The sequence below is a fragment of the Mangifera indica genome, chromosome 6, assembly GCF_011075055.1.
Source record: "Mangifera indica cultivar Alphonso chromosome 6, CATAS_Mindica_2.1, whole genome shotgun sequence".
In the NCBI taxonomy this organism is placed as follows: domain Eukaryota; kingdom Viridiplantae; phylum Streptophyta; class Magnoliopsida; order Sapindales; family Anacardiaceae; genus Mangifera; species Mangifera indica.
This window is the reverse complement of record NC_058142.1, coordinates 221,175-242,571: the sequence shown is the minus strand read 5'-3', so window position 1 is coordinate 242,571 and position 21,397 is coordinate 221,175. Positions and strand designations below refer to the sequence as shown.

The window sequence follows — 21,397 nt, the reverse complement described above, 5'->3', positions numbered from 1 at the left end:
TTGTCATTGGAACAATATGAATAGTAAAATCTTAAAGGGCATGAGAGCAAAAATCCAGATATAAAAATCAAGCACTTGAGTAGTAGATTTCACTCGCATTTAGAGCTCATTTCGAGTTTTATTGTTCGAAAACGTTCTTCCGAGTCCCGACCCCCAAAAGACACAAAAAAAAAAAAAAAAAAAAAAAAAAACTGAAACCCTTCCGTTCTCTGTAGATTATATCCTCAAGACTCCATGTAAGAGAGGGGTTCAAGTTCAGCTCCTTCACTTAACTTCAGCTTCTCAGCTAAAGGACGTCGCTGCACCTCCCCGAAAATGCCTGGAGAGCTCGAACAACAGCTGAAGGAGGTTGGATCGAAGCTCGACACGCCTCCTTCTAACAAAGACGCTCTCGTCAAGCTCTTAAAGGTTCGCATTTGTAAATTTTGTTTTACAATTGTTTAATTCTTTTCCAGCTTTCTTTTTTCGAAATTCGATTTTTGTTTAGAGGCGTTTACTAGTTTGGTAGGTAGGTAGTTTTTTTTTTTTTGGCTTTGGGGTGACTCGTGGAAAGTTAACTGAACGAGAGGAATTGCTTGAGGTTTATGGTTTTGTGGTGGCTTAAGAGAATGAGGATGTTATGTTAGGGTTAGCTGAGGGAAATTTTGTGGTTTAACGTGATAATTTGTTGTGTATGGAGGAGGAAAGATGAGATTATGGTAAAATTTTGAATTTGTAATGGGTTGAATTTCATAATATGATGGTAGTTGACAAATTTAGTCAAACTAGACTAGGGTTAATTTGCTAGCCGTGCTGATTTAAAAAGATTGTTGTTTACTTGCATGCACGGAAACTGACAAAAAAAGTTTAATTGGTTCTGCTGGTGATATATATTGAATAGTGTAAGATTCAAGATATTTTTATTTGGTCTCTTTGATAATTTTTCTGTAAAATCTTTTGAGTTTAGAAGATATGCTTATAGTGAAAATTTAAGTTTGTTGGCTTGAATAAGGATTCTTTACATAGTATTCTAAATCAATTACAACAATATTTGGGATGAATAAGTGGTTTGCTGGAGAAAACTATTAGTTTGTCTGGTCTAGTTAGCCTTACAATGTTGCTCAGACCATCTTGTAGTTTATCTAGACCTTTTCTAGTATTCAGTTAATCTTTAAGTTTTGATATTCGGTTTTCTAGTTTGGCTTCTCTATAAGCAGACTTTTTTCTAGGTACCTTCAGTATGTTAATGATTTTAGGCCTAAAAAATTTATGGAGTTTGCTTAAGCATGCATAATCCACCTGAAGGAGCAAAGTACACCTAATCTACATGTATTTTGTGCTGGCCACCTGTATGTAGCTTTGAATAGTCAGTTGGATCTTTGGCAATAGAGGGATAGAGTCACACTTAATTGAACTTTGATGCCTTAAATATACATGGATTCGGCAGTTTTCAACTTCACACCAGGAGATGGGGCTGCTACTGGGAGAGTGGTTCTGATGGAACCTGAAACAGGGTAGAACTTTTGATATATAATATCTGATTAGATCAGGCTGATAGCGTAGTAACTTACAAGTTATTATCTCCTACAGTTATTGGCTTTTCTTTCAGTTGGGAATTATAAGTAAAGAGAGTTTTCCATGTAGCTGACAGAGAAACTAAAAAGAAAAAGAATTTTAATTGTGGAACTTTCTTTTATATGTACAAAGGCTTCTCTGTTTCATTGTTGCATAATTGTGACAAGATCGAAGAGTATTTGATCATAGAAGTAAAGATTGTCAATTTCTGATATGATAATTAGGTAATGATATAGTTGAAACATGCTTCTTGCCTCTTGGTGGTTAAGTGCAAAATATTTGATATGTTTGGTGGCTGGTGATTTTAAACGATTGGTGTTAGTAGTTTTTTGTTGATGTGGATATGGTTGATTTTGGAGTTTCACATATCTTTATTAGTCTACAACAAAACTACAACAATGGTCTTACTGGAATGTACATTCTAAGTTTGAATTATTTATTTTTGCATCATTACTTGACTGGCCAAATCCGTTCATTTTGAAGTCATTAATATGGCAATCACTGCAAGGTTTCCTGCTGTCCTTCTGGCTGGTGAAATACAGTATTAGCTTATGTAGTGATAAGACATATCATTTCTGGTTTTTTTGTGGTCTGAAGTTTCAGATATGAATCACAAATATTCTTCTGCTGCATATCAAGATTACAGAGTAGAGCTTAGTTCTATTAAAAAACCATCCAGTAACAAACATTGACTTTGCTGATTCTCATATTTGTTTTGTTCATCCTTTTCTCTTTTGTCTCTAGTAGGATGGATCCTCTCTTACTCTCTATCATTTTGTTTGAAGTATATCAGTTATTATGATAGATATTTCATCTTGTGTACAGATGATAGAATAATTACTCCACAATACTCTCATCTTGTGCACCCACTTCATAACACCTTTTTTTTTTTGTCGCTTGATAACGTGTTGCATATATCTTCTTCTCTATCTGCAGCAAGCTGCAACATGTCTTTCTGAGTTGGACCAATCTCCACCGGCTTCAATGTTAGAGGCTATGCAGCCTTTTCTTAATGCAATTGTCAAGCCAGTATTTCTGAAGCATCAAGATAAGGATGTTAAGCTTCTAGTAGCAACCTGTATTTGTGAGATCACCAGGATTACTGCACCTGAAGCTCCCTACAGTGATGATGTTCTCAAGGTGCATTTCTTTTTGAAGGTCAACTGGTTAATGAAATGGGTTTATATTTTTCAGGCTGCCAATAATTTTGCAATTTAATTTCTCTTTAATTGGTCTGGCATCTATTGGCAGGATACCTTTCAGTTGATTGTGGGTACCTTTAGTGGGTTAAAGGACATCAGTGGTCCATCATTTGGGAGGAGAGTTGTCATTCTGGAGACTCTTGCAAAATATAGGTCATGTGTTGTGATGCTGGATCTTGAATGTGATGATCTAGTGAATCAAATGTTCAGTACATTTTTCAATGTTGCCAGGTGTGTTTTCATGCATGATTGTCTATTCTAACATAATTTTGTTTGTGAAACCTTTTGCTGACTCTCCAAAGTCTGTACTATCTACTGATTTGATTACTTTTGCTCTGAAATCTCCTTTCATGCAGTGATGATCATCCAGAAAATGTTCTATCATCAATGCAAACAATCATGATTGTTCTATTAGAAGAAAGTGAGGATATTCAAGAAGATCTTTTACTTGTTATATTGTCTGCGTTAGGTCATAACAAAAGTGTAAGTATTTCAAATCTTTACCTGCTTGTGAAAATGGTTGTGTTGCTTTTATATTGTGGGTTGTATATAGTTCTCCTTTGTGTTAAAGTCTTTGTTGAATTACTTTGAATGAGGACTAGTTTTCTGGTTCTTAATTTGCCAGGATACCCCAAGGAGGCTTGCTATGAATGTTATAAAGCAATGTGCTGGAAAACTTGAATCTGGCATAAAACAATTCCTTGTGTCATCAATGTCAGGCGATAGCAGGCTAGAAAATAGTCATATTGACTACCATCAAGTTATTTATGATGTTTATCGTTGTGCTCCTCAGATCTTATCAGGAGTTGTTCCATATCTCACCGGAGAGTTGCTGGTAATTATTGATCCCATGGTTAATTCTTCTAACACAAATACTCTTAATTTCTTGACTACAATATAGTTTAGAGATGATTATATGATGAATGGCTTCTTAGTAGATGCTTGTTTTATCATCTGCAGACTGAGCAACTAGACACTCGTTTAAAAGCAGTGCAATTAATCGGAGATCTGTTTGCTCTGCCTGGGTCTTTTAACACAGAAGCCTTTCAGCCTATCTTTTTGGAGTTCCTGAAAAGATCGACTGACAGAGTAGTTGCTGTTCGTATGTCTGTCCTTGATCATGTCAAGAGCTGCCTACTGTCAGATCCTTTTAGGGCTGAGGCTCCTCAAATACGTTGTAGGTTTGCACATTTGTTTTCAAATTAATATAAAGTGTGTTGCTCTACTGATTTTGTAGTGGTTCAACATTTTCTAGCTGTCCTCTGTGATCGGCTGTTGGACTATGATGAAAATGTACGGAAGCTAGTTGTTGCTGTTATTTGTGATGTGGCGTGCCAAGCTCTGAATTCTATTCCTGTTGAGACTCTGAAACTAGTTGCAGAGCGTATTCGAGACAAATCTGTATGTATAATACTTCCTTTGTCTGTTGATTTGGTTCATAATTATCTCTCTTTCTCGCATTATAGAAGTGATTTGCTTCCCAAAATTTCAGCTACTTGTTAAAATATATACTCTGGAGAGGCTGGCTGAGGTTTTCAGAGTATATTGCCTGAGGTCCTCTGAGGGTTTAGTAGATCAGAATGAATTTGATTGGATTCCTGGGAAGATTTTGAAATGTTTCTATGACAGAGACTTCAGGTAATATTTCTGTTCACCTTTCACAGAGATGTCTTTTGGCTTACATGTTTCATAGTGTTTTAGCATTTAGCAATGAGAAATGATAATATCTGTGACTGTTTACAAAGCTAAGGGGTTTTATGACTAATTTCAATTTGATTGAGACAATTTGGGATAAAATTTTTGGATTCTGATTTATGTTTATACAACCTGTTTCAAATTTGTAAAATCCATTTCGCAGATCTGATACGATTGAATCTATTTTATCTGGTTCCTTGTTCCCAACGGAGTTCTCTGTAAAAGATAGGGTTAGACTTTGGGTGAGAGTTTTCTCAGGCTTTGACAGAGTTGAGATGAAGGCTCTTGAGAAGATACTTGAGCAAAAACAACGGTATGAATGCTTGGTTTTAGTATTGAGCATCACATGAACTTTGACCTCTCATCTTTCATTTTTGTGTATTTGATAGATTGTGTACTGATTTTCAGGGGATTTCCTCTTGGATTGCAGGTTGCAGCAAGAGATGCAGAGGTATCTCTCCCTTAGGCAGATGCATCAGGTTTGCAAATTTTGGAAGTTGCATAACTTATAATGAGAGAGGAAAAAAAAAAGCAATTATGAATTATATTTTGGATAAAAAATAAATGATTCTTATTCAAACAGGATGGGGATGCCCCTGAGATCCAAAAAAAAGTATTGTTTTGCTTCCGAGTCATGTCTCGTTCATTTGCTGAGCCTACAAAAGCTGAGGAGAATTTTCATATTCTTGATCAATTGAAAGATGTTAATATCTGGAAGATATTGATGAATGTTCTTGATCCAAAGATTAGCTTTCATCAAGCTTGTTCTAGTCGGGTAAGAATTAAGATACTGAGAGATCAATGTAATTTCAGACTATGTTATGTTTAGGCAACTCAGAGTGGCATTTAATATATGCAATGGATCTGTTGGCCTTATTTTTTTTCCATGTCTTTAAGTATATCATTTGAAGAAAGTTATATGAGAATTTGACTCTACCATAAAATGGAGTAACTAATTTAATGGAGATTATATGCAAACCCCTTGCTAATAAGAGAGAGAGAGAGAGAAAGAGAGAGAGAGAGAGAGAGAGAAACATAATGCTAAAGTAGGCAATTATCTCTTTTTCCTATTGCATACATGATCTTATAAGCCATTTTCAATCCACTAACCACCATTGCTTTTCTTTCTTGATTTGATTTTGCTAACATAAGTTGTATTTTGCAGGATGATTTGCTTAAAATACTTGGTGAAAAACACCGACTCTATGATTTCCTGCGTACTCTTTCTATGAAATGTTCTTATTTACTTTTTAACAAGGAACATGTGAAAGAAATTTTTCTGGAGGTTGCCATACAAAAGGCTTCTGGAAATGCACAATATACGCAATCTTGCATGGATATACTAGGGGTAAAAATATGTTCTCCTAAATTTATAATTGTATTCATGCATATATATTTTGTTGTTAGTTTGCCATTTGTCATGTTTCTTTGCTTGCAGTTTGCATGTGGGATTATGTAAAAAAAATGTTTTTAATCTTGGCTTTTGTCACCCAATTCTTACAGCTATGATCTATCATGTTGTATGCTTTTGCTTGCTGATAATGTAACTTTGCCCATATGGTTTTAAAGCAGTTTAACTGAACAGTACTTGATCTTCATACTATGCTTGGGCATTTCTTTTATGTTATTTTTTATTTTTCTTTTACACTTACTATGGAATTTAAAATTGTAGCATCATGGACTTCAATAATACAGCATACATTCTTGAGTTGTTTCTATTGTCCTTTTCTTGTTCTCCCATGTGAATAAATTCAAATTCTTGTTTCAAAATGCATTTTCAGATTCTTGCACGCTTCAGTCCATTTTTGCTGGGTGACACCGAAGAAGAACTGGTAAATTTACTGAAAGACGACAACGAAATCATAAAAGAAGGTGTCTTGCATGTTTTAGCAAAAGCTGGTGGGACCATCCGAGAACAACTTGCACAGTCATCAAGGTGCGACTCTTGATTTTATTGACTTGTCAAAGTCTGTTTTGTGTATATTCTTATTTCTATCTTATTGCTTCCTTGCAGTTCTGTTGACCTGGTACTGGAGAGGCTCTGTTTAGAAGGTAGTCGAAGGCAGGCCAAGTATGCTGTACATGCACTAGCGGCAATAACAAAGGATGACGGGCTCAAGTCTCTCTCTGTTTTATACAAGGTTGTATATTGTTCTTTCGTGCATGACCAGTATAATAGCCAATTAAATCATCTGCACTGTGATGTTTATGGTGTGTGCCAAACTTGATGTGTTTTGTCCGTTTTTCAGAGGCTTGTAGACATGTTGGAGGAGAGGACTCATTTGCCTTCTGTTCTACAATCTCTGGGATGTATTGCTGAGACTGCAACAGCAGTTTTTGAAACTAGAGAGAGTGAAATTGTAGAATTCATAAAAAGCAAGATTCTTGAGTGCAGCAATGTATGTTTTCCATGGTCCATTGGACTTGGGTTTAATATCTTCCCTCTACAACCTCATTATCTGTAGTTATCATATATGAATCCTGTTTCTTTGTTTCAGAAAAAAGAAGACAATGAAGTATCTTGGGATGACAGAAGTGAACTTTGTTTATTGAAGGTTTGCCATCTTAAATGAGTTTTATGTTAACATATTTTGTTTATTATCAGAAAATAAAGATTGCTGCAGAATCATGTCTTGTAGGATATTCTTTTGTGTGTTATTATCTTCTGATACTTTTGTTGAGGCTATTTTTAGTGGATCATCTTTATATTGGGCTGCACCTGCAAACTTCTTTTGGGTGTTTTTGTAGATTTATGGAATTAAAACATTGGTCAAGAGCTATTTGCCTGTCAAAGATGCCCATCTTCGACCTGGTATTGAAGAACTTCTGGGAATTCTTAGAAACATGCTTTCTTATGGTGAAGTGTCAGAAGATTCAGAATCAAGGTAACTCTGTGATGTGGATCTCTCTCGCTCTCTAGACTAAGCTGGATCATAACATATTTGTTGGTTTTATTGGCTGATTCTCTTAGAATGTGTCACTAGTATGATAAGAGTAGAATTACAATTTTTTGCCATATTACAGTTCAGTTGACAAAGCCCATTTGAGGCTTACTTCAGCGAAGGCAATTCTTCGTTTGTCAAAGCACTGGGATCAGAAGATTCCTGTTGATGTGTTCCACTTGACTGTGAGGACTCCAGAGGTGAGATCATTTAGTATTTGTATCGCTGAAGCTAATATTGTTTATATGAATGATTGTTTTTCCTGTAGTTAATTGATTCTCTTTGTCCTTACTTTTGGGTCTTGTAGATATCTTTCCCTCAAGCTAAGAAATTATTCCTGAGCAAAGTTCATCAATATATAAAGGACCGGCTTTTGGATGCAAAATATGCTTCTGCATTCTTATTTGGTATAACTGAATCTAAGCCACTTGACTTTGAAGAGGTATCTATGCTAGACTTGATTAGTTCCAAATGATTCTCCATGGTTGAGGCAGTGTATGTAATGCTTTCCACCATGGTTGGATTTTTGAAATTATTTTGGCAAAAATTTCATATCCTCTTTGAAATGGCAGGAGAAACAGAACCTGGCTGATGTCATTCAGATGAAGCCACGACAGATCTCTGGGCAGTCTGACGCAATTTCATTGACAGCATATCCTGAATATATTCTCCCTTATGTGGTTCATACCTTAGCTCATCATTCATGTCCAAATATAGATGAATGCAAGGATGTCAAAGCATTTGAATTGGTATACCGGTATGGATAAAATTTTATATTTGATTGTCTTGAGAGTATTTTTGGATACTATTTATATTAAATTGTTTTATTATTTTGATTTGTGACACATATGCACATGGTCTCATGAATTCTTTTTAACTCCGTAAATGCAGAAGTACACGGATTTTGGAAAATGGCCCATTGGTTGATCCAAACTGGGTCAAACTATTCTGAATCAATGATTTTAGTCTTAGATTGTATAAAAGGATTTTATCCTTATTGAATTCTGTTATGTTCTTTACTTTTCAGGCGACTTTACTTAATTATTTCTGTATTGATTCATAAAGATGAAGATGTCAAGTCAGAGGCTAGTAACAACAAAGAGAAGGAGATTACTTCTCCTCTAATCTCTATATTTCATAGTATTAAGTGGTCAGAAGACACAGTTGATGCAGCAAAGTCAAAGGTATGAGAAGAGAGTTTTCATCTTCATGTGTTTGCTATTGTTTTTTCCTTAACCTTTGAGCATGTGGAGACAGCCACAAGAATGCAGGAAATTCTGATCTTCCAGCTTATGTGTTGTTTAATTTCCAGAATTCACATGCTATTTGTGACCTTGGGTTGTCAATCATAAAGCGTTTATCACTAAAGGAGGATGATATACAAGAGATGATTTCATCCATCTCTCTGCCCCCAATGCTGTACAAACCATATGAGAAGAAAGAAGATGATAACTCTCGGGTAAGTTTTCTCCTTGGAAGTCAAATTGTATCAGCTCTTATCTGTTGGTGTTACATTGCATCTTTTGCTTCTCACTTGTTTAATCTCCAGCAGTCCTTAATTTTCTCTGTAGTTAGTCTTAAGAAACTAGGTTTCTAAGTGGCATGTTTTCTTAACAACGATCGGACCATATGAATTTTTAGAGGTCACGTGGTGTAATAATTGATTAAGTTTTTGCTTTAATTAAACAGTATCTAATCAAGTAAATCTCTTAACTGTGACATTGATAGTATTTAATAATAAATGCTTGGCGTATAGTTACATTTCAATTATTATCTCATATGCAGCCTGATTAATCTGATTTAATTGATTTATTACTACTGAGGAATTACTAGTGTATATCTGACACTGTTGATGTATTCTGAAGAAGAGAAGTAACTCAACAAAAAAATGTTTATACCTCCAACTATTTTGCGACTAAATTAATTTCGTTTAACTTCTTGGTAGCTTTTCAGATTATTTTTGTCTGATATCATATCTATTCATATCATGTTTTTTTTAGACAAGCGAAGGGCAAACATGGTTGACTGACAAGACTATCTTAACTCACTTTGAATCGCTCAAGTTAGAACCTGATGAACCTGTAAGTTCAAGAGTTAACTCTCAACTACTTCTATATGTGGTTATTTGGGACATTTTGCAACTATCACTAGCTTTTAATTTTATTTCTTTGATCAATCAGGTTTGTGAAGAAATTGCTGAGGATGAGGCTCTGAAAGATGATGAAAGAGATGGAAATGAAGTGCCTCTGGGGAAGATGATACAGCGTATAAAGTCTCAGGGAGGCAAGACTGGAAAGGCCAAAAAGAAAAAGTCTTCATTGGCTGAAGTGAATAATGCTGGAAATGATTTTGATATACTTAAAATGGTGAGGGAGATAAATCTGGATAATCTGGGGAGCTCTAATAAATTTGAATCAAGCAATGGTCATAAACATTCTCCAAGCAAGAAAATTAATTTTGATCTGGATCATCAAGAAAGTAAAAAAAGAAAAACCACTGATGCAGTATCCATATCGGTACCTAAGCGGCGAAGGTCATCATCTGCTTTTAGTGGTTTCAAATCTCCAAAGAGTGCTTCAAAGGGTTCTTTGAGAGTTTCTGGCGATGATTCTTTTGAAGCAAAGGTTTCTTCGTATTCATCCATCAAAATGGATACCGACATTCATGATTCAGAAGGCAGAAAATCTATGGAGAAAAAACAGTTCAAAAACAGCAAGTCAGGTTTGTTGGCAGTGGGGTCCCAAAGGAGGAGAACCTTCTCATCAAAATGGAAAGGGAAAGGTTCTGATACAGATCATGATGATGAAGCAAATGAAGTTGGGGAATCAGATGATGATGAGGATATGAAGGTGGGCTCTCATCTAATTGATCTGCTTCACGATCTGCATTTTCTAATGTCTTGTATTATTGCTTTGAGTCTTAATTTTTGTCTTTATCTCTTCCACAGAAGCCTGATTTACTGATGGAAACTGATGGGACCAGTCCAAATGGTAATTCAAAGTCTCCTGCTGGATCTACCAAGAAGCGTAAGAGAAGAAGCATTGCTGGATTGGCAAAGGTCAGCCTTCGCATATCCTTTTAAATCTTTGTGATAATGATATCTCTTTTCGCCTCATTTATATGCTTCTTTTGAAACACTGTTAATTGTTTTCTTCACTACACCTTGTACATGCACTAAGTACGCTTACCTTGTTCCAGGCTTTTAAAATATCATTACTTCAATTTCAAATTCAAACATATGTTCAAAACTGCTGATTTTGACATCTTTTGGCCATTCTTTGATTCTATTTGTTTCTCGATCTTTTCAAATGTCCATTAGCTGAAAAGTATGATTGTCAAGGTATATTCTGCTCATTATGGTATGGCTGAATAATTTTAATCTCTGAGCAATTTTTTTGCAGAAGGTGCTTAAAATTTATCTTTAATTTTGATAAAGTATAACTGCAGTTTGGATTGGAATTCATCAATGTTCTTTATTTTCTTTTGCCCTTCCTTGGGTAATCTCTTTTGCTCTCTGCACAACCAATATTGTTTATACCTTTCCTCTTTCATTTGAATTTTTTCAACTGACGCTGAGAATTTGTTCCCATAAATTTTGTTTTTAGTTTTTTTCCTTCTGTAAAAACTTTAATTATTATACTTATTTTGTCTCTTGAGCTTCTCCCCTCCCAAATCCATGCTCTGATTCTTATTCAGAGATCTATGGTACTGTGATGCTATTACGTTGCTTTATATAATTATTCTGGTGACTTTGATAACTTATCTCAAAGCTCTATTGTTCATGTATAACTTGTAACTTGTTACTATGTGACTTATTTTATTTTTCTTTTTCAGTGTACAACAAAGAATCGTGGAGTAAATATTGAAGACTTGATTGGTTACAGAATAAAAGTTTGGTGGCCCTTGGATAAGGAGTGAGTATTGTATCTAGTCATAGGCAGGCAAATAGGAAAAGGGGAAATTGCAACATTGAGGCTGCATATGATGCATGCATTGTTATTAGAACATAATTGGATTTTAGAGTTTGTCTTTCCAATATAATTTTCTTTGTTTTGGGGAATTGACTTCAACCATCTGCTTTGTTTGATATAACATATTACATAAACCAAATATTGCTGCGATTGTTTTGGCTAACATTTATGCTCTAGGTCTTGTTCTAGATCCATATTAATCATGCTGTATGTGTTTGAGCCTTGCGCTGAAGCGTCCACATTAATCTAGCCTTTTTTTGGGGGTTCTTTTCTCCTTCTGCAAGTAAAGATTTTTTTTGCAAGCCCTAAACATTTTTTATGTGAATGTAATGTAGTGTTTGAGATTAAAAAGTTATTACTAGAAAGACACTATGCTTAATATGTGATAAATCAACAGGTTTTATGAAGGCACTGTTAAATCTTATGACCCTATACAACAGAAGCATGTGGTATGCTGCACTTTCTTGCAACTTTACAGAGTCAACTATTGGTTTCTTACTTTCGCTGGATCTTAAAGGAATAACATTGATTCTTTTCTTTGATGAGTTATTTAGATACTATACGATGATGGAGATGTGGAAGTTCTGCGTTTACATAAAGAACGATGGGAGCTCCTAGACAACAGTCGCAAGCCTACAAAGGTTTACATTTTTCAACTTTAACATTTTTCCCCGCAAGCCTACAAAGGTTTACATTTTTCCCCGGGTCGAACCATTCCATTCTCACCTTAGTTGCCTGCAATGCAATGAGTGGTGATCTGGAATTCTAATCTTTTTCCCTTGACCATTCTTTTCTTACAGAAGTCAAAGTCAACTTCTAGGAAGAGTGCTCCTTCTGCAGAAGTGTAAGTATTGCCTTTAAAGCAGTTTTTGAATAGTCCTCTTTCACAAACCGGCAATAATTCTTTCCATCAAATAGAACTCACGTGAAGAGTTTAGTGGCATAAATGGTCTCCCTGCTCTCCCTGCGATAGCACTCTGGGTTAATCATAGACAATATCATTCTCATTTTACTTATTTAACTGATTCATAGATCACTTGGGCTGAAAGACAAAAATTCAGGTGGTTCACGGCAGGATAAGAAATCAACAAAGATGTGAGTAAAATGTTGCATCTTGGTGCAAGTGTACCAGTTTTTTTTATTTTAGTAGTTAGTTATACACTAATTTATCTCTGTTCTTTAGAGTTAAAGGGAAGAGAACTCCAAAAAAAGGCTTGAAGCATGGGCCAAAAAGTGCATCAAAGAACAGATTCAGTGAAGATGAGGATGAAGGGAAAGCTAAATTTTCAGACCGTAAACACACGAGAGTGTCGAAGATTCCTAAGATGAAGAACTCAGGTTATTTGTGTCATCAGTTTCATATTGTTTTCAGTCTTTTAATCGCTTTTCTATGAAAACTTTCGCAGCTAGCATACATGATATTTTGTTTTTGTTATATTTATTTTTCACCCCCCCAGGTGATTTTGAAGACGAACAAGCTGCCATGGCAGATGAGAATCTTATTGACAGAGAGGAATCTGATCAGGAAGTGAAATCAGTTTCTGAAGGAAGGTCATTAGAAGATGCAGAGAGCCCGAATCATGCTGAGGAGTCAGATGAAGAAGATAGATTGAATTCTGAAGAAAAACTTGCTGAAGATATGGAGACTGCCCCAGAAGAAGAAACAAAAATCGATGAAGACGAAGAAGTGGATGAATCAGGCAAAGGCACAAGAGAAGAAGCTAATGAGGACAAATCAGACACCGAAGAGAATAAAGAAGTTGGTGATGGTGGGACTAGTCCTGCAAATTTAGAGAAAGATGATGCTGCTGAACTATCGGACGACGAGCCACTTGTACTGCACTCTTAACGCTGTATTATATGAATAATATTGAGCTATAGTAGTGCTACTTTTGAGGTTTTAATTTGATTTTTGTTTCCTGTGCAGAGCAAGTGGAAGCGGAAAGTTGGAAAATCAGGCTCAAGGGGAGCAGCATAAGCAGCACGTGACTAGTGTACAAATATCCCAACAATTATACAAAGCTGCAATGCAGTATCATATGTCTGTGCCTTGACTCTAGTCCAATTTAACATTGTAAACACACTAATAAAATGTGCACAAAATGTAAAAATAGCAGTAGGCATATATATATTGGGTGCAGTGGAGCTGGTAGGTAAGAATGGATGAATGTTAGTGTCTGTTACAATATTGGGGTGATGATCCTTTTAAGTGATCCTTGTACTAGTAGTGGTAGAAGTTCAGATTGCTACAGTTGACTTTTTATGAGGGCTTGATTGATTAAGTAGACAGGCACAGGCACAGGCACATGTACAGTAGAGGTACATTTTGGGGATTAGTTGTATGTTAGTTTTATTATTGATGTTTCATTCCTCTTTACTTGCTTCAAATCTAACACCTTTTATCTTAGATGTGGATGACTAATTTTGACCATAGCTAGATACCAAGCAAATTGTAGTGGAAGCAGCATCTGCACACAATCGTTGAACAATCTAAGATGATTTGAACCACCAAAAATTCAATGTGACAAATATTCAACTAATTATAAAAGTGCAGGATGTGGTCAGACAGATTAGACCGGTCAAAGGGGGGATTGGAAAGATTAATTTGGTTTGTCTTCTTTTGACGAGTACATATGATATTCTGATGATCATCTCTGTATAGGTACGATAATAAAGAAATTTGTTTTTAATTAAAATAATAAATAATATACCAAATATTTTAAAAAAATTATTAATAATGGGATGATAATTTTAAAAAATTAATTTTGATAACATGAAAAATTCTATTATGTTAATAATCCTAATTATTGTTGTCATTTAAGTACAATTGATATTTTATAATAAAAAAAGGCCACAGCACGCCAGACGCAAATTAAGAAGCAAAGACCAAAACGGTCAAAGCATACCCAACCCAACCCAACCAAAGGTAAAACAGAAACAGGTAGCACTGACTGGTTGTGTCACTTGTTTGTTTCTACAAATGAACAAATAAACTCTCACTTGCTGATGCTTGGTCACTTAATTGTCTATTTAAATTACAGCCACACACTTCTTTAAATTAAATCTCTCTATAACACCATCCTTGCTTTTCTCCCCACGCACTCTGCTGGTCCATTCCATGTTTCTTATGTGAGTATTGAATCAAGATTTTATATTTTGTTTACTGTAGTTTTAGAGTTTGACTGACTGCATCATCTTAAATATTCTACTGACTTGATTTTCTGTTTTCTGGGTTATTCTAGAAACTGGGTATTTTCATTTGTTGTTTCAACTTCTTGCTGTAGTGCTTGAGTTTTTTGTGGAAGGTGATTGAATTATTATGGGACAGTTAAAAGTTACTGTTGTACAAGGGAAAAGATTGGTAATCCGGGATTTCAAGAGCAGTGATCCTTATGTTATAGTCAAGTTGGGCAATCAGGTAAACTTTCATTGTATATATTTTGTATTTACGCTAAAAGCCTTTGCATTATTAGATCTTAACTTTTCTCTTTGGCAACAGACGGCGAAGACCAAGGTTATCAATAGATGCCTTAATCCAGTCTGGAATGAAGAGCTGAGTTTCACTCTTACAGAACCTGTTGGACTTCTACGCTTGGTATGCTTATCATGTTTGCATCTGTTCATTGCTTTGAATGTGCTCAACAGGTTAAGTTATTCATGATATTTGATGGGATAGATGACTGAAAAATCACAAGAAACAGTTGATGGGATAAACCACCGTCAAATTGTTTGTATTAAGATTCGGATACTAGATTGAGAGAAATACCCTTCAGGGATTTTTTTTTTTTTAAATTTAATGCATAATCACTAGGATGAATAACAACCAAGAAAATATCATGAATTATAGATTTTTGGTCTTTGTATAGTCATTTCCTAACCTTAAACTAAATAAAAGCTCAAACAAAAATAGAACTTCAAAAATTCAAAGAAAATAAAATGGTGAATAACTGTTCGAATAAACGAAAAAATATGATGCAGCAGTTGTTTGTTTTGACAGATTGCTTGTTCTGGACTAAAGTCATGGTCATTCCCTGATCGTTGCCCCTACAGAATGGAAGGGGACCCCTTCATCATTTTTCTTTAGAATATGTGACTTTGAGATTCTTTGAAGGAACACCAAGGAATGCCTATTGTTATTGACCTAATAGAACTAGCTTGGAGCTGCCAATGGCATTGTTACTACATGAGTGTATATATATATTTCCATGGCATATAACCAAGTTCCTCTTTTCACAGGAAGTATTTGATAAAGACCGATTCAAGGCAGATGACAAGATGGGACATGCTACCCTTAATCTCCAGCCAATACTTTCTGCTGCTAGACTGCGGCATGTTGTTCATCTTTCTTCTGGCTCTGGAGAGACACCATTGAGGAAGATTGTTGCAGACTCAGAGAACTGCCTTGCCAGAGAGAGCTCAATCAGTTGTATAAACGGTGAAGTTGTGCAGAATGCTTGGTTAAGACTCTGTGATGTTGAGTCAGGGGAGATTGAACTAACACTCAAGTTAATCGATTGTCCTCCTGTGGTGCATTCAAGATAGTACAGAACAGAACAATGTGATTGTATCATTGAGATTATGGCTGTAATTTAGCATTTAGTTAAGTGCATTTTTAGCTGGTTTGAAAAATATTTATCTTTGTTTAATGAAATGGAATATCATTCTTCTGAGACTCTTATCCAGAGTTTCTTCTATGCATTTTCAAGTTTTATGTTGAAGTAATGTTATAATGTTATTGTGGCAAAACCCATAGCAGGGCCCGGTCTTCTCATATAACTCTATGACTAACTAGTTAGAAGAGCAATATCTAGTGATTAGATAGGCCAAATGACTATTTCCCACCCAAGGTTTGATGTTTTCTCAAGTTTTCACCCTTTAATTATGTAAATACCAAACACCCACCCATGACCGGTTAGATTTAACAAAACCCTAACCCCTAAAAATTTCATCTCATTTTCCCCCATAAAAGTTTAAAAACTAACTTTTTTTCCTAAGCTAAGTTTGAAAAGATTGCATTCCCCCTTTAGGGTTTATTTCCAAACCCTTTCACTTTCTCCGACGCCATCGTCGGCCGTCTTCCTCTCCCAACGGTTTCTCTTCCACCGACGGCCCCCCTCAATTCCACCTCAACGCATCCGACGCAGAGAGAAGTCGTTTGAGAAGAGAAATCGTCTTCCCAGACGACGAAGACGAGATCGATTGATCTCATCTTCGTCGTCTGGGAAGACGATCGTCTTCCCAGATGAAAACGACTCGTCTTCCCAAAGGACGACGAGTCGTCTCGTCTTCTCTTCCCCGACGAAGTTTTTCGTCTTTCAAGGCTTCTCCGACTCCGATCGGGTGTCCAAATAGGAGGAAAGAGATTGTCGGAAGGAGAGGATGCTTCGGGAGGGAGAGGTCGTCGGCAATGGAATCGAAGATGTTGTCGAAGATTTCAAAACGAAACCTTAGGGTGAAACTGTGATTTTTTAAAACCTAGGCTGGGGAAAAATTTTAGTTTTTAAAGTTTAGGAGGGCAAAATTAGATTCTATTTAGTTTATTTTTAATACTATAGAGAAAATGACGATTTTACCCTTACTACTGTTAGGGTTTTGTTAAATCTAATCAGTTATGGGTGGGTGTTTGGTGTTTCCATAGTTAAGGGTGAAAACTTGAGAAAACATCAAACCTTGGGTGGGAAATAGTGATTTTGCCGATTAGATGTGTCAATGATTCAAAATAAGATTAGAAGTGTAGAGTGATTAGTTATGTCATCAACATGTGTAGCACTTAGATACATCATTATCATTTACATGTAAAATGGTTTCGAGTTGGGGTACAAGTTTTCCTATCCAAACACAGTAGGAGGAGTAAATATTTTTTGATCCACAATTTTATGTAAAGGCAAACAAACAATGTTTTTGTGTCTCTTGTTATTACTCTATAGTAGTATTTCAATTTTAACCCAAACTATTTTAAAAAAAAATTATTGTTGTGATGAAAAATAAAAAAGATGTGTTACCTCTCTTAATGTATGGCTAAACTATTTATATAATTAATTAATTAATTATTATCAATAATCTTATGTAAGTGAAGTTCTGCTCATAAATTGATGCCTGGTTAAACCACTTATACAAGATCATGATGATATAGCCTAAAAAGTGTCATGTGGAAGACAGAACCGGGTTGATCTCACAAACCGAAACCCTTTAAACTCGTGTTATTTATATTTAAGGTTGTACGTTGAAGTTCATCGAACCAAAAGGGATGTGGATGTTTGCGTTGGCGCATAAATCCCAACTGTTGATTTTCTTCATCTTCGCCGATGAGTTTGCGGTTCAAAGCAATTTCTGAGGCAACAACTCCAAACCCAGACGAGAAAACTTCAAAGAGACAAAGGATCGACCTGGGAAATGGGAGCGAAGTTGTTTATATTCCAAGGTTTTTAACCTTGGACGAGTCATGGAAACTCTTTGATTATCTGAACAAGGAGATTCCTTGGACAAGACCCACCATTCGTGTCTGTGGTCGCTCTTGCGTTCAGGTTCGAAATTTCTTATCATAAATTTATGTCTTTTCTCTTATTTGATTCATTTTTTGTACAAGAGTCATTTGACCATTTGGCTCTCCGGTTACATCTAAAATTGTCTGCAAGTTTTTGTTTTGCGGGTCAAGTGAAGTGATGGAGTTTAATACTTCTAGCATATATAAGCAATCCGTTTTAGAGTTTTCTATCAAAGGTGCAATTTTGAAAAAAAAAAAAGGGTTTTGATGGAAAAAAGCGATTGTACAAAGTAAAAGTTTTGATAATACAAGAAAGGGAAGATATGAGAATGTACCTCGATTGAAAGAGAGATGCTTTATAGGAAGTCAAGTAATGACTTATAACATTGAGAGCATATATTATCTTTCATATATTTAACCTTAATGAGGAACTAATGGTTGTTTCATTAGATAAGGGTGTATTCGAGCCGAATCAAGTCCAAACAAGGGCTGGCTCGAATTCGGTTTAAATCTATAATGTTTAAATCTATAATGTTCAATTCAAGCTAGCTGGTTCATAGTCTTGTCGGCGGGATACTGAAGGGATAAACAAGCCAAGCTTGGCTTGCTTGAATCCACCCTATTTACATGACTGAGTTAAGGGGGTTATTTAGGTTACAGCATGCTTGCTTTGATTAATTTGGTAAATGGTTTGTAATATACAGTTATATATGAATTAGCATGAACGATATCTTTCCACTTTCTTGTTAGGTGTTTCTCCCAAGTTAGTCTTGACATTATGAAAAGAGAACATGATGTTTTTGGTGATTGTGTATATCAACAAAACGATTTGCATTTACAATAAGAGACTAATTTGGGTATAAGACGTTTCACCATGTGATTGGGTAACTATGAGTTAAAGAAAAAATAATAGCTACTCATATAGTAACACATCATTAGTAACCAAATTGATACTCATTATAAATATATATATTATTACTTTTTTGTACATAAAATATTCTAAAGACAGCATGTTAGTAAACTCCACCACACATTTACCAAAAGGTTGTGTATTGTTTCAAGAGAGCAATTAATATGTATCTCAATCTTAATCACCTGAAGATGGAACAGAGAGTCTTCAAATAATAATCCAGTTACTTAAAAGCAATTGTTCTAATCTTTTACTCTTATATAAGTGGTGAAAACATCAGGAATCTCATCAATATTGAGGGTGAAATGGTAGTGCAAGATTGATCATTGTTTGTAGACGGGAAAATATGTGGGGTCCTTGGTATTGGCTTGGTATGCAAATGCTAGATAGGATTTTAAAATGCATAATCTGCATTTTGCTCTTAGTTTTCTTTGTCTTTTGGGATAACAACACTTAAAGGTGTTGAACTATCACTATTTTTAAATGAAATGGACTAAACTTTATTTTTTCCATTGAAAGGATCGAACTTTCTTATTTTTCTATTAAAGGAACCAAATTTTCAGATTTTTCTATTAAAAAGATTAAATTTTCACTATTTTCTATTGAAGGTACCAAATTAATCACTTTACTTCTAAAACAAAACAAATAATCGTAATCATGTTTGTTCAGTATCTTCAGTGGGAAATCATGAAAGTTTGATCTCTTAATATCCCTTGTCTTTTTAATCCTGTTTTCTGTACTGCAATATTTGCTTGTTTATAATGTTATACGGCCTTAACAAATTGTCTTTTATTGAGGTTTAATTTCAATGCAGCCTAGAGATACATGTTATGTTGCAAGTGAAGGATTGCCAGATTTAGTTTACAGTGGATACCAGCCGCATGCCTATTCTTGGGATGATTTTCCTCCTCTCAAGGGCATGTTGGAAGCAGTAAGAATGCTTATGATAGAAAATTGCCATTATGATTTATGAGTCCTACTGTTTAGATTAACTCTCTTATTTTAATGGATTTAACGTCTCTACTTATTTTTAAGGTCCACAAAGCACTTCCTGGAAGTAGATTCAACAGCTTGCTTTTAAATAGGTATAAAGGTGGAAATGATTATGTGGGTTGGCATGCTGATGATGAGAAGCTTTATGGATCCACTCCAGAAATTTCCTCTGTTTCCTTTGGCTGTGAGCGTGAATTCTTGTTGAAAAAGAAACCTAGTAAATCATCCCAAGGTAAAATCAAGGATCTTCTCATCTTTAAGTTATCTTGCTTAGGGATGGATTCAATATGTGTCAGTTTGAGCTCAGATTGAAGCTAAAATGCACTATTGGAGCTCATTCGAGTTGAACAATTAGAAAGTCATCAGTGGGATGAAAAATGTCATCGGAGGTGAATGGTGTTGTCAGAGGGATAAACAATTTCACCATATAAGAAAATGAGTCGATCTCAAGCCGAATTGCCAAGTTGGAACTCTAGCTTGAAATCGACTCATTCAAGCCGAGCCCCACCCCTAATTTTGCTTTCTCTTTGTTATGTTCAAAAGTCTAAGGACATAATTCATGGATTCACCTTGACTCCCCACATTTGCAACTTTGCTTATATAAGTTTCTATGGTTTGTGATTGCCAGAAAGAATAGATGATGATGAACCTGCGAGAAAGCGATTAAAGAAAAACAGCTACTCTGATCAACATTCATTCACACTAAAGCATGGATCATTGTTGGTAATGAGAGGGTACACACAGCGGGATTGGATCCACTCGGTGCCTAAACGTACAAGAGTAGAGGCTACTCGAGTTAATCTCACCTTCAGACTGGTTGTCTGATGGAATCCTGGTGCTAGTATTAACGGAAATTGGTATAAGTTGTGCGATTGCTCTGAAATATTTTTGCAAAAACTATTTTTGTACCTTGTAATTCATAATTAACGAGGGTTTTGATTTCTCCGTACTGTTAACGCACTCAGCCCTTTTCATTTGAGTACTCAGCAAATTGATTGAGTGTAATGCTAAGCGTAGGGGTGCGTTCGCGTCCAAAACTCAGCACTAAATGTGCATTAAAAAATATGGTTGTCGAGCCGACTCAACTAACCAGAGAGTCGATAAAAATCGTCCAACACAACTCAAGCCCATCTCATCTCATCTTATCTCATCTCATCTTATCTCATCAGTACATGATGTCCTGGATAAGTCTCTATATTATTTTATTTAGGGAGAAGGACTATTTCCCACCTAATATTTGATGTGTTTTCAAAATGTTATCTACGATAAATAAAAATCTATTTTTTCTACTCATGAGCTGTTAATATAGATGATATCTATTTGTATAAGAGTAAAATATATATTTTACCCTTGTTAGATGAAATAACAAAAATACCCCTTAATTTAATTTACAAAATTCATTACAAAATTGATGTGAGGGTTTTACCATTCACCTTTTTTAGGTTTTAGAAACTAATATTTCATCTTACCTAAAGTTTTTAAACTTTGAAAACTAACATTTTCACCCCCAAACCTAGGGTTTCCATCTTTTTCAAAATACAACCGTCCCCTATAACTTTCAAAACTAGCATTTTCACCCCTATTCTTCAACTTCATCTCCCGATGTCGTCACCGGCTCCTCCTTCTCTTGGTGCGACGGCAGTGGT

At 35.4% G+C, this 21,397-nt stretch overlaps 3 protein-coding genes across 3 annotated transcripts; all 3 read left to right on the top strand.

Annotated features, from left to right (window-relative positions):
* The first annotated feature begins 87 nt into the window (after positions 1–87).
* On the top strand, positions 88–13,741 carry LOC123218751 (sister chromatid cohesion protein PDS5 homolog A-like). Its single transcript, XM_044640356.1, has 33 exons — positions 88–408; positions 2,491–2,694; positions 2,806–2,987; positions 3,113–3,239; positions 3,382–3,591; positions 3,717–3,933; positions 4,012–4,157; positions 4,249–4,394; positions 4,615–4,764; positions 4,882–4,930; positions 5,035–5,226; positions 5,617–5,799; positions 6,233–6,387; positions 6,466–6,592; positions 6,701–6,850; positions 6,950–7,006; positions 7,200–7,336; positions 7,476–7,593; positions 7,701–7,835; positions 7,966–8,150; positions 8,421–8,577; positions 8,706–8,852; positions 9,394–9,474; positions 9,574–10,242; positions 10,341–10,451; positions 11,228–11,307; positions 11,762–11,813; positions 11,919–12,005; positions 12,165–12,208; positions 12,397–12,459; positions 12,548–12,702; positions 12,822–13,198; positions 13,292–13,741. Exons 1-33 carry the CDS (start codon positions 316–318, stop codon positions 13,340–13,342), a joined length of 5,037 nt encoding a protein of 1,678 aa, XP_044496291.1. The 5' UTR covers positions 88–315; the 3' UTR covers positions 13,343–13,741.
* A 571-nt stretch (positions 13,742–14,312) lies between these two features.
* On the top strand, positions 14,313–16,062 carry LOC123218384 (protein C2-DOMAIN ABA-RELATED 11-like). Its single transcript, XM_044639834.1, has 4 exons — positions 14,313–14,493; positions 14,607–14,782; positions 14,864–14,959; positions 15,601–16,062. The coding sequence occupies exons 2-4, from the start codon at positions 14,684–14,686 to the stop codon at positions 15,904–15,906; spliced, it is 501 nt and encodes a 166-aa protein (XP_044495769.1). The 5' UTR covers positions 14,313–14,493; positions 14,607–14,683; the 3' UTR covers positions 15,907–16,062.
* Positions 16,063–17,448: 1,386 nt separating this feature from the next.
* LOC123218013 (DNA oxidative demethylase ALKBH2) lies at positions 17,449–20,700 on the top strand. Its single transcript, XM_044639163.1, has 4 exons — positions 17,449–17,888; positions 19,573–19,689; positions 19,794–19,983; positions 20,380–20,700. The coding sequence occupies exons 1-4, from the start codon at positions 17,670–17,672 to the stop codon at positions 20,574–20,576; spliced, it is 723 nt and encodes a 240-aa protein (XP_044495098.1). The 5' UTR covers positions 17,449–17,669; the 3' UTR covers positions 20,577–20,700.
* Positions 20,701–21,397: the final 697 nt, after the last annotated feature.

Coding starts and splice junctions, on each gene's coding strand:
- LOC123218013 (XM_044639163.1), top strand. CDS start 17,670: ATGAGTTTGCGGTTCAAAGCAATTTCTGAGGCAACAACTCCAAACCCA. Junction 17,889..19,572: donor GTGGTCGCTCTTGCGTTCAG/GTTCGAAATTTC, acceptor ATTTCAATGCAG/CCTAGAGATACATGTTATGT. Junction 19,690..19,793: donor TCAAGGGCATGTTGGAAGCA/GTAAGAATGCTT, acceptor CTTATTTTTAAG/GTCCACAAAGCACTTCCTGG.
- LOC123218384 (XM_044639834.1), top strand. CDS start 14,684: ATGGGACAGTTAAAAGTTACTGTTGTACAAGGGAAAAGATTGGTAATC. Junction 14,783..14,863: donor TAGTCAAGTTGGGCAATCAG/GTAAACTTTCAT, acceptor CTTTGGCAACAG/ACGGCGAAGACCAAGGTTAT. Junction 14,960..15,600: donor CTGTTGGACTTCTACGCTTG/GTATGCTTATCA, acceptor CTCTTTTCACAG/GAAGTATTTGATAAAGACCG.
- LOC123218751 (XM_044640356.1), top strand. CDS start 316: ATGCCTGGAGAGCTCGAACAACAGCTGAAGGAGGTTGGATCGAAGCTC. Junction 7,594..7,700: donor TGACTGTGAGGACTCCAGAG/GTGAGATCATTT, acceptor TGGGTCTTGTAG/ATATCTTTCCCTCAAGCTAA. Junction 12,209..12,396: donor AGTGCTCCTTCTGCAGAAGT/GTAAGTATTGCC, acceptor ACTGATTCATAG/ATCACTTGGGCTGAAAGACA.